This window comes from Pyrus communis, chromosome 13, assembly GCF_963583255.1.
Source record: "Pyrus communis chromosome 13, drPyrComm1.1, whole genome shotgun sequence".
Classification (NCBI taxonomy): Eukaryota; Viridiplantae; Streptophyta; class Magnoliopsida; order Rosales; family Rosaceae; genus Pyrus; species Pyrus communis.
In genome coordinates this window covers 23,172,285-23,184,179 of record NC_084815.1, presented here as the reverse complement: position 1 = coordinate 23,184,179, position 11,895 = coordinate 23,172,285, and the positions used below count along the sequence as shown (strand labels likewise).

Here is an 11,895-nt window from a genome sequence, read left to right as displayed (position 1 = left end):
ACGTAGAGTTAAAATCGAGGCATTGTCCATGGCTTTTGAGCTTTGGTTATAATTTGATATTATAATGAAAAAGAAAATATGCACGAATATCTGTTACATAAAGACGCATATAAGAGGTAAACTAGTTTGAGCCAGCCATTTGTCATGCAACTATAGGCTCCCTTAGATTCCACGTGGAAGGAGATCCTAATCATCATATCCATATCCTGTTAAAAAAAAACTTCATGCGTGGCCACAAAGTAGACCCCCACAGTCCCATTTCAGCCAACAGCATCACTGGTATAGATTTGTGGATACAACCCTAAAGATAAAAAGATAAGGTCCAAGACTTCCCATTGGCTCATCTCAAACCATAAACAAATCTCCATCGTTGGGATCACAAAAATCTTGCAAACCAACGGTCAAATTCCATCAAAGAACAACCTCCACAAGATCCGCATTGACAAGTTGGCATCAAATATACAAAGCCATGGACTCACATTGCACAATTTACGTTTTCGTTTAGCTCCATACCTTCTATTCCTCTACACCACTAATCCCCCATCCCTACCTGAAAATCCGACCATAATTCAGGTGGGAAAACAATGGCTACGGTCACAACTCAAGCCTCGGCGGCCGTTTTCCGGCCGTGTGTCAACTCGAAATCAAGGTTCCTTTCAGGGTCTTCGAGTAAATTAAATAGGGAAGTGGCTTTTAGGCCTATGGCTTCTCCTTCTGCTTCTTCATTTAAAGTTGAGGCCAAGAAGGGTGAGTGGTTACCCGGTTTGGCTTCACCGGACTACCTCACCGGAAGGTATGTTTAAAATTTCTCGTTTAAACTAATCGATCTATCATTACAGTATAAATTAACCGTTATATACTTCTCCAATTACAATTTAATTTAAAAAAAAAACAGTGCACGATGACTTTTTTGGATGACCGATAAAAATGCCTGTAAATATTTCGATTGAGGAAAAACCATTGATTGAATAAGATATGTTTTTGTGGGCAGTCTTCCTGGTGACAATGGATTTGATCCTCTCGCACTTGCTGAGGACCCAGAGAACTTGAGGTGGTTTGTCCAAGCTGAGCTTGTCAATGGCAGATGGGCAATGTTGGGTGTTGCTGGGATGCTATTGCCTGAAGTGTTCACCAGCTTGGGGATCCTTAACGTCCCCAAATGGTATGATGCCGGAAAGGGCGAGTACTTCGCCTCTTCGTCCACCCTCTTTGTGATTGAGTTCATCCTGTTCCACTACGTCGAGATCAGACGGTGGCAAGACATCAAGAACCCAGGAAGTGTGAACCAAGACCCCATCTTCAAGCAATACAGCTTGCCCCCAGGTGAGGTGGGTTACCCAGGCGGCATCTTCAACCCCCTCAACTTCGCACCGACTCTCGAGGCCAAGGAGAAGGAAATTGCCAATGGTAAGCGTTTGATCTTGTGTCCAACATTGCCACGACCAACTAGCCTAACTCGCATCTGCTTTTCTGTTTAAAATGAGGTCTAATATGTTGTTTTGAAATGTGTTATGCAGGGAGACTGGCAATGTTGGCATTCCTAGGGTTTGTGGTTCAACACAATGTGACCGGAAAAGGACCGTTCGACAACCTGTTGCAGCACCTCTCAGACCCATGGCATAACACCATTATCCAAACCCTAAGAGGCTTCTAGATCCATTGCAACACAAGCAAAGTGGGGGAAGAAAATATGGAAATTCTGTTCTTATTTATTTTGTAACAATGAATTAATGGTTTTTGAGTGAGTGTGAGATGGTGAGCATCAATGTAGACAAAATGTTTTACCAGTGTACAGGAACCATGGGGCATTTAATATTATCATTCTCATTACATCTACTAATATAATATTGATTATTGAGCGTATGGGCATCGTCAAGTTGGCTAGTGCAGAGCTCCCCATCTACGTCCAAACTCGAATTCCCTTCCCCGTAAATTACACTAGATTAGAAATCGCTCAGTTACAAAAAAGCTGTGGGCGAATATAATATAAATCACAAAGTAGCTCAAGCAATCCATCATGTTTGCTTTCATTTTCTATGAGTAATAGTTTACAAAAGTGGTGGATGCTCTGAATTAAGGAACCCAACGATATCAGTATACAGATGAACTATAATTCTATATGTCTTGTACAATACACACACACACACACACACACAGAGATTTAGTTTAATCCCCCAAGTAGCCTGTTAGCATCAATACATATCTTGGATTACTCTTTAGATTTCTAACTCATATCATTTGCTCGGTATGTGGCTCCCGTAAATCCTTTCAATATTTTGTCAGCTACAATCTCACGTTTGGTTGCTACAAGAGGCGAGCCGCAAGTCACCAATGGAACGATAAAATACATAGACCAATACTTTATCCATTATTTCATAAGCTTGCCGAAACAGAACGAAAAATATCGATGGAAGGACTCACCGGTTGGTAGGTATTCTCCTTGTACACAGCAATGCCGCTAGGCCCAGATGAAGAAAGCCAAGCATGCTGATCAGTTTCATACAAAGATGTTGGCAGTTCAAAGTTGCTACTTAGTTGATAGTCCACCGGATTTGCTGGTACGTTCTTTTCCATTTCATGCTTCAATTTCTGATCGTCTGGCACGTAAGAACTACAATATGATGGATAAGCATAATGCTTACCAGGTTCCGTACTTAAACAAGCATTAATGTCAAACTCATTTAAGCCACCGCCTCCTTCCATATTAGAAATTTGTCCCATAGTATCTAGTTGTACTGGATCACCGGCCTCAGATTGTTTGCTGGTGCTAGGGCTAGTGCTCGTCCCAGTGCCAAAGTAACTAGTATAATGTGGAACAGTGGCATTTGTAGAGCACTCCACACCTCTAGAGAGAGACACAGAGAGCATCATAGCATCGGTAATTTATCAGAAAGAAAGTTCTCAGGCATTAGGCTCTGTACTGGTGGATGCATAACAGCAATAGACTAACCTATGTGGAAGATAGTTCGGCTCATTCGGGAATATCATATGTTGATTGTTGCTATTGAAAAGCCAAGTTATAGGTTGAGCTTCTTGCATACCACCACCAACTAATAAGGACGAAGGCATTCCATTTTGAAACTTTGATACACAAAAATCAAGCTTCAAATTAGATAATATTAGAGAGAGAGAGAGAGAGAGAGAGAGAGAGAAAGAGTGAGAGAAAGAGAGAGAGCATTGTTTCATCAGCTAAAGTATTTATTACCTGGTTTGTGCAATCTAGTGATGTTAGTTGATGTTTTCCCAAATTTTCCTAACAAGTTTAGTTATCCAATATGTTAGCATCAATTCAATAGCCACCCGCGCATAAAGCAGGTAGAAAAAGTAGCAACTCAGGCGGATCAGGTAAGTCATGGCTACTTCAACTCACCATGACACCAAAACCAACCAAAGCCGTTTATCGATGATATATCACTGTTCATACTTCATCTTTTCTTTTCAGTTGTTTGGTAAACAAAACTGTAAACCCTTGTTGTTTTTCTTTCACATCGCAAGCCTTAGAATTTAGTATGCAATACTGTAACATGAAATACAAAATTATACCTTGCGTAGACAGGTTCGGTTGATTGATTCCTTAAGCATGTCTTCCATCTGCCTAAGCTGTTCAAGATTGTCAACCTTATCTGGGTCGCTCCAAAAGCTGAAAAAGTGGCAAGAGCTAGAATATCACATGGATTCTTTATATGCATATACCTTACTGATCAATGCATAGTTTAATATGCAATGGATCGCGATCATTTGTAGATTTAATGAAAAATTGAATAGAAAACTCGTCAAAATATATGTAATATAATCAAGAACACACAAGACAATTCAAACAGAAAGAGTTTTTATACAATTTCTTAGGGCCTGTACGAAAGTTATCCTTCTGCAGGTATATAGAAACTGAAGCACAAACATTTTCGAAACATACGGCACAACCCAAATTGACCATCATGACCAAAAAGACAAGGCAATACTTTAACAACTAAAAGCTCCAAAGGTGCACCTCAGTTTCTTATGGAGTTCTGTAAGTTGGGTTTGCAATACCGTTACTTGATGAGTCAGATCCTGCCAATAGCAATTTATCACAAGACATTAGTTGTCGTAGGTAAATTAAGAAATCGAAAAGCATTTATAATTCTATTGGTGGTAAAGAATATATACCTGAACTGTCTGAGAGCTGCAAGAAACAGAAGAGAAAAAGAACGTTACGAAACGGGCTGCATCAGATATTCCCATAGATTTCACTCAAAGGAAATGACAAATGTGATAAAAACAATCACATACCTTGAACTCATGAAATCTTGTACGTTAACGTCATGATCCAACTTCTTAAAAGTTTTTTTCAGTACCTATATCCACAAAAAGAACACCAAAACACAAGTATATAATGAATCAAGTGGCATAAGTTAGTTTTCGTTTAATACAACAAACGCAAGAGAAACAAATGTTCCCGTTTGAAATGCTATTTGCGAAAGTCTTACTTCGAGGCTCTCCAATTTCCTGTCAAAGACAAATGGACAAGTAGTTAGCTGTAATGCCATCCAAAATCAATCGAGCTAGAAAATGAGAAAATCCAAATCTTGTTGCAAGTATTGTAGTACCTCTTTGCCCTCTCCTGCGGAGTTAACTGCGCAAACTTTGAAACAATCCCTTCAAAATTACTGAGAATTTCATGAAAGCAAAGAAGCTATATTAACATATGATATAGAAAGTTCATTCGCTCCCTCTTTTAGTCTCATTCTAGTTATCTTATGCTAGTTTGTCTGCAAAATTGTGATCAAAGAACGAATGTAAACTTTCTGCTTACGATACCTGCGGTCCCCTTGGAAAATCGTAGGCCTTCCAGTGGGCGAAAACATGAGAAGGACAATATCTACATCACATAAGATTGACAACTCCTTAGCTTTCTTCAAGATTCCATTTCTCCGTTTTGAAAATGTAACCTGCCGGTTACCACTGCTCTCTAATTTCTTTATCTTTAACTTAACCCTTCCCATCCTGCAATCCAACAAGCAAACCCCTCGAAAGTCTTACGAAATGCCAACTGCGAAAACTTCTCGACACCCTTGTTTATTGTTGGAATGTACATCGACTCACTTTAGTTACACAACAACAATGCACTTCTCCAAATGCAGCTTTCATCCCAGGCACCAGAACTTGATAACCATTTATTCGAAAAGAACAATTCCACCCCAAATCTGATAAAATTAATTGTTTTTGCAGAAAAACAGAGCCTGCTTATCATATAAGCAGACAATCTCGTGAAATCAGAATGAAACCTTAAAATCCCAGAAAGAAAACGACCACCTAATGACAAATACAAATAAATTTCTGCAATCACAGACGCTGATAATTCACGAAATCATCAACAAAGAATTGATATAATCCACAAAAAGTGTGGACTTAGATGAGAAATATCATCAATCAATGGGAAAAGGTAACATTTTTATGAATATGGTAAAAAGGCAATTCAAAAAAAAATATACAGGGGAAGCCAGACAAAGCAATAACAGAGTAACATGGAGGGAAAGCAAGAAATGGGGTATTAAGATTGAAAGCTTACGAATTTGCACACGACAGGTCAAGCTGTGATTTCGGTCGTTAGAATGTGCAGAGCCACCACCAGAAATTTACTGCGGCAGAGAGAGAAACAGAGTGTGGAGAGAGAGAGAGAGAGGTGCAATGAACGGTGCGCTTTGTGAGTTTGCAGTGGCACCGAGAACGAAGAGGGGAAAAGAACAAAAATCTTGGGTTGGGAAGGTGAAGAGCTTCTCCACCAAGAAAGCCTACATGGCTGTCTTTGCGGTTAACATGGTAGGCGGGCCGAGTCGAGAAATTTGAGCTTTGTTCCAAGCCAATCACGTACTGTTACGCATTTTATATTGAAATATATGATTATGTTGAGATACCATATGGTAAAACGTGATTAGTTTGTAATAATGACAATGAGAAATACTAAGGAGACTTTTTAAAAGTGTAACTCTCCATAGATTTTTTGTCACCTCATATTTTCTGCATAATGTTTTATAATGTTGGAATAAAAATTGACGTTAAAGTATGAAGCAGCAAAAAATCTATAGAAAGTCTCATTTTAAAAGTGTCTTATTAGCATTTCTCAACGAAAATACTATTTCAAGTATATGAAAATCCTTCTCCGATGGTCGTGCATTTAATAACCTGCATTGCAAATTTCCAAAAAACTGGACTAACGTATATTTGTGTCCAAAAAGGTATTTAACATTTGTTTGATCAGTGTTTTGAAAAATGAGCCTTAAGGCATGTGTAGGCGGCCTTCGAGGTGGGGCGATGAGAAAAACACTTCTAATTAGAGAAAGTAAGCTTAAATTCGCTTAGGCATGGTCGAGGCGTGTCTAGGCACCTGAGGTATTAGTTGGGTTTTTTTTTACGATTAGACTTTCTCACTTATTGTGAAGAAATTGTTGATTATTCTTCTATAATGTTTGATTTCAACTCTATTATTGATTGAAAAATGCTAATCACACACTTATTTTTACCTTTCACACCCTTGTTAATTTTTGGTCATTGATCTTCTTTATTACGTTCGATTTGACGATTAAAATTTTGAGAGAGATGTGTGAGAAGTAAAAATTAGTTTATGGATTATATTATTTGTATATAATCGTATATAATATATATTAATAATTTTAGGTCCCGTGAGGCAAACCTCAAGTTTTGCGTAGACGGGCTATTCTTGAAACGCCTTAACTTCGTTTTCGCCTTTTAAAACATTAGTGTAGATTGAAAAAAATAGGTTACATTTATTAAAAAATTGAAGGGTGGTACTATGGGAATACCACCCTCACCGAATACTCAATTTCACACTTTCATTACAATGACAATGATTGAGAGAGATTTCTTTCAGCCTGAGAGTCAAAAGCTGCTGCTTCCTCTAATTCCTGCCTTGTCAACAGCCTAGTTGAGGGTACAAACTTTGTACTCGAGGTAGCTTCAATGGTGTCCGACCGTTCCGGTCTCACCGAGAATTGGGATCCGAGTGCCTCGACTGTTTTCTCAAGAAAAACTGATCTTGGGATGTAGTCTTTCATGCGGCATATGAATTCTAAATGATCTCTTGCCTGCAAAGGGAATAGATAGCATATCGGCATATTTAAGGTGTGGAAATTCACAGGCTTTTCTTCGGCTACGTGGGAAATACATGTTGAACCACAAAATTTAAAGGAACCACAGAAAAATAGATGCGACAACTTAATCACATACCAATCGATATTCAGGAACCCGTTTTGGATGCTTCAGGTATGCCATGTTCCTAACATCATAGTCCCATAGAAAGGAAGTGTGGTGGATCCACCGGTTTTTACTAATAGACTGAGCGTTCCCACCAAACTTGCGGTTTCCAAATACATAATCTGCAATCGGATGGGACCAAATATTTTGTCAGGGAAAAGTCGAAACACAAAACTAACATTTGATACCACACAGAAAGATCAGATAAAGAACCTCAAATCACATCCAGAAATTTCAAATCAAAATAGCAAGAAACAATAGGATTAACAGAAGAGGTAAGAAAAGGATACTAATCAGTCTAATAAACATTACAAACACATAATCTTACAAGCATAAAGCACCCTAGTAGACAGTAGCGTTAGAAAGGTTCGTTAAGTTACCATTTTCACGAAGTTGAAAATCAGCAAGTCCTTCAAACACTTTGCTGTAAACTAGGCTACTCCAGGACATTATAGGTCGAGGATATGGTTGCAAGCCAGGAACCGCATCCTTGTTGCATATGAAAGTGACAAATAGTGTATTTTGATCAACAGTAACAGTGCCACCTCCGGTAAACCTTCTAATGACAGGAATCTGGTCTCGTAACACCAAATCAATTTCAAGAAGCTCTGCAGGTTTTCTATGCAGAACATACACGGATCCTTTACAATCTCCAATACAAAAAACATACATAAATAAATAATAAAACTACAAACCTAAGAGAATGAACAGAGCCAGAATCATGTAATTCGGAAAATAAGTCTGCGATTGACCAAGCAATGACACTCTTACATTGGACAGTCCACGACAATATCATCCTACTTGATCGGAGATAGTATTCTAATACAGAGAACATACCAACTTAATCAATAGTGACAATGAGTAAGAAGCTCATCTTACCCCGAAACACCCATGACAATAGCGGGATCATTAGTTCCATCGTTTACAATGCACCAATTATGGGACGAGGTCCTAAGAAGTTGCTCCTCTAAATGAAGCTGTTGGAGAATGGGAATTCCTTTTAATTTGATAAGGTTCATGAGTGGAAGCCCAATGCTTCTTGCTTGAGGAGTAGTCATTGAAACCATCCTATCCATCAAATACACCCAACGAAAAGAACAAATCATCACAGAGAAATTGAAACTATACATTTTTCAACTGATTAAATTGTAAAAAATTCATCAAAAAGCTTCCATCTTGGAATTCTGATGTAAATTGGGTAACAGCATGCAACTGGGTTCTGCTTATTTCTCCTCTGACCAAGTTATAAATATATATACATACATATATATATATATATGTATACACACACATTTGCAGTATATTTCCGAAATAATTATCATAGAAACGAAAATCAAAATATGAACTTGTGTTTTCTTCTTTAGCCACACAATCTGACAATCAAAAGCAGATCAGAATACAATCGGACCATGGAAAATAGGCGGATCAAATTTCAATTGGGAAGGAAAAACCAACATACAATTAATAATATGGAAATCAAAGGTCAAAGATCTTATCTTTACCGGGACGAAAACAGGGCAACGAGACCGGGGAGCTGCCTCCGGTGGCCGAGAGAGACAGAGAGAGAGTTGATGACTTCTTGTATCTTCTTGTATTGCTGCTGCTGAAAGTCGCAGAGAGGGGTGTATCGCGGGAACGAAGAAACCTGGGCCAAAGAACTTCAGCCCAATTCTCTAGCTTTTTCCACTCAGCAACAAAGTGGACAGTGTTCCATTTGCTTGTTGGTCTGACTGAGGATGGTGGCTCATTATACTGAGGTTCGATAGGTGTCCGTGTGGACTCTATTTCACTTCGTTGTAGTTGTACATTATGCTCGAACACGATATGAAGGTTCTAAAAAATATTAAGCGCCAATCAAACAGCGAGTTAGGTAGGGGCCTAAGTAGAGTAGATGGATTTAATTTAATTCATTTTATAACATATAAATATGTGACTACTTACTTTATAAAAGAAACCGTACTTGTATTGAGAATTTTAAAAAGTTCAAGTTTAAGCAATTAAGGCTCTACATCATGAGAGACTAATGTAGCACAAATAAGAAAAACTCAAAACCAAATTAAAAAAATTCAATAATTCATAATCTAAAATTGACATCATCTTTCATCACAGATTAATCAAGATTCAATGAATCAACATATGTAAATGGGATCGTGCATCTAGAATTCAACGCTATTCAATTGCAGTATGAAGAAAATTAAAGATTAAAAGCTAAAAATAACCAAATAATGAGCCCAGACGATGGTGCGCAAGAGTTTAGTCGACGACAATTGCAAGAGACAGTGCAAGCAAAGTCAGAATCGACTTGAGCGAATGCAAGAGAGAGAGAGAACGCGCCTGTGTGGAGAGACAAGGAGAACCGAAACACGAAACAGCAATCGAAATAATGTGGGCTTTTTTTGGGTAGGTTATCCAGAAAATCCTTTTAACTTAATTAAAAAAATAAAATAAAATAATGGAACCCTAACCCAGGAACCACCTACCCACTGCTTAGGCCGCCTAGTTCGCCTAAGCGACCGCCTAGCGCCTACTCGATTTTCCTCTACGTTTTGGCCTAAATAGCATCCATCCTTCACCGCCCAACGCCTAGGCAGCCGCCTTACCCGATTTTTAGAACAGTGATGATAACTATTCTAACTAGCAACCATAGTTAGTAAATTCGCCATAACATTATACATATACTTACATTTTTTTTTTTTTCAAAAATACTTCTATTTTCCGTACACGTTTTAATGATTTTAATTATTTTTTTTTTAATTGCAAAGTATAATATATTTACGTACATATGTTTCATTTTTAATACACATTATTTTCACACATTATTAATAATACAAATAAAATTCACATATTTCAAACGTATTTTAAACATCTAAAACTACATTAACGAAACCCTCTTTGTCAATCAAAAGAAGGTGAAAAGACATCTTTGTCTTATATCACAACAAAAAAAATTAAGGACAGTAACGCAATTTCACAAAATAAAATTTCGCTGTTTTTTTTAAACCTCACTTACATGTAAGTTTATCATCTCTAATTTAAAAAATCAAAAATTAAAAATTAAAAACAACCTCTCTCCCACTCTCCTCACTCCCACGTTCTCTCTCACACTCTTCATTTCTCCTTCAATTTTAGTAAAATATTTCACACGCTTTGTGTGTGGGCATATACTAGTATTTTTTAAAGAAAATAAATAATTAATTAAAGTAAATAAATATTAAAATTTTACAAATTCCCGAATTTTTCTAATGTGGGCCTATAGATGTAATTACATTTCAGGTATTATATTCGTTTTGTATTTTACAAACCATGCTAACAATGCCTTTTCCACACGGTAGAATTTATACATCACACTACAATACGATAACTACTCTCACTACTCCTTTTCACATGGTCAAAGTTGTACATTATTCTCCAACATGATAATTACTCTCACTAGAAGTGCCTTTTCACATCATCGAAGTTGTAAAACACTAGAACCTTGAGCCTTAAATTGGACACGACAACTTTGAGCACCAACGTTTACACTGGACACTACCACTTTACGCACAAAGATTGTTACTTTTGCAAAGTTAGTGTAATACTACGAGAATGTGGAGTATTGTCTCACGTCGGAAAGTTAAAAAAGATTACTGACCATTCATTTTCTTCATTACAGATTATCGAGCTTTGATTGTCTTAGTATTACTTCATGGTACTAGTGCAAATGGTTTGCTGCGCAATCTTATTTATTTTTCCAATTTCATCGGTTTTCATATATTTACAAGTTCATAAAAACAGCAGTCTAGTTGATTTCGAAACATCAAAAGCAGAAGAGGGGGGAGGGGGGGGGGGGAGAGAGAGGGAGAGAGAGAGAGAGAGAGAGAGAGAGAACGGAGAAAGGTGTGAGTGGCCTAGAATTTGAGAGCATTTTATGTTGTGAACTCAGCAGAAGCTGTTTTCCATGAGTTTAACAAACTCATCGAAATCTATGCGTCCATCTCCGTCAACATCAAATGCCTTGATCATCCGTTTGCATTCCACTTCCGAAGCTTCAACGAAACCCAATACAGAGAGAACCTTCATTAGCTCACCTGCATCAATGAAGCCGTCCTCGTTCTCATCAAACACGCGAAAAGCTTCTTTTACTTCCTCCAAGCTCGGGTCATCCTCAAACAAATCAGCAATCTCCTTCGACCCGAGTCTCCCCTCACTTAATGTTCCTAGTGTCTCCATCACTAGTCCTAGTTCTCCTACACACAGATTCTTCTCGCCATCTGCAACATTTTCGTGAATGTAACTAATCTCCGCGGCCTGAACTGGAGGGACTTGATCAGGACTTGTAGTTATAGAGTTGGTTTCAACTCCTTCGGATGGTTTGTGATAACATACGTTCTCGTCAGTGCAACTTCTTTGGATCACGGGCTTAATCTGCATAACATCGCAAAGGAAGCATAAAAACAAGTAGCGTAAATTCGAGTTGAAGTGCAGTACAAGGAGCCAGTTAAGAATGATTAGGACTAAGAGAAGTGCAAGAAGCGAAGCGGGGCTGCATCCGAGCCCATCGCTCATCGCCTTGTCCATGACCGGTGGATAAAATCTAGAGAGTCAAAAGAGAGAGTGCTTAATTAGGCCGCTAGTCGCTTAACTGCGATTCGAAAGTCTTGAGAG

General features: G+C 38.1%; 4 protein-coding genes across 7 annotated transcripts; 1 reads left to right on the top strand and 3 right to left on the bottom strand.

Moving 5' to 3' along the window:
• Positions 1–476: 476 nt before the first annotated feature.
• LOC137713638 (chlorophyll a-b binding protein P4, chloroplastic) lies at positions 477–1,830 on the top strand. Its single transcript, XM_068452964.1, has 3 exons — positions 477–793; positions 992–1,407; positions 1,518–1,830. The coding sequence occupies exons 1-3, from the start codon at positions 585–587 to the stop codon at positions 1,652–1,654; spliced, it is 762 nt and encodes a 253-aa protein (XP_068309065.1). The 5' UTR covers positions 477–584; the 3' UTR covers positions 1,655–1,830.
• Positions 1,831–1,942: 112 nt separating this feature from the next.
• LOC137713637 (agamous-like MADS-box protein AGL65) lies at positions 1,943–5,762 on the bottom strand. The gene is made up of 12 exons (XM_068452963.1): positions 5,549–5,762; positions 4,798–4,983; positions 4,587–4,646; positions 4,467–4,485; positions 4,270–4,334; positions 4,147–4,162; positions 3,989–4,050; positions 3,544–3,640; positions 3,206–3,253; positions 2,951–3,081; positions 2,422–2,845; positions 1,943–2,304 (listed from the first exon to the last, which is right to left on the bottom strand). The coding sequence occupies exons 2-12, from the start codon at positions 4,980–4,982 to the stop codon at positions 2,284–2,286; spliced, it is 1,128 nt and encodes a 375-aa protein (XP_068309064.1). The 5' UTR covers position 4,983; positions 5,549–5,762; the 3' UTR covers positions 1,943–2,283.
• Positions 5,763–6,742: 980 nt separating this feature from the next.
• LOC137713336 (uncharacterized) lies at positions 6,743–9,102 on the bottom strand. 4 transcript variants are annotated; one of them, XM_068452624.1, is made up of 5 exons: positions 8,754–9,102; positions 8,131–8,319; positions 7,632–7,870; positions 7,225–7,373; positions 6,743–7,082 (listed from the first exon to the last, which is right to left on the bottom strand). In XM_068452624.1, exons 2-5 carry the CDS (start codon positions 8,316–8,318, stop codon positions 6,834–6,836), a joined length of 825 nt encoding a protein of 274 aa, XP_068308725.1. In that variant the 5' UTR covers position 8,319; positions 8,754–9,102; the 3' UTR covers positions 6,743–6,833. The 4 variants fall into 4 exon arrangements, with proteins under 4 accessions (XP_068308725.1, XP_068308726.1, XP_068308727.1 ...); XM_068452625.1 differs by having other exon boundaries at positions 7,632–7,901; positions 8,131–9,102; XM_068452626.1 differs by having other exon boundaries at positions 7,632–7,892; positions 8,131–9,102.
• Positions 9,103–10,918: 1,816 nt separating this feature from the next.
• Positions 10,919–11,895, bottom strand: LOC137711934 (probable calcium-binding protein CML47). Its single transcript, XM_068451089.1, has one exon. It carries the CDS (start codon positions 11,806–11,808, stop codon positions 11,170–11,172), a length of 639 nt encoding a protein of 212 aa, XP_068307190.1. The 5' UTR covers positions 11,809–11,895; the 3' UTR covers positions 10,919–11,169.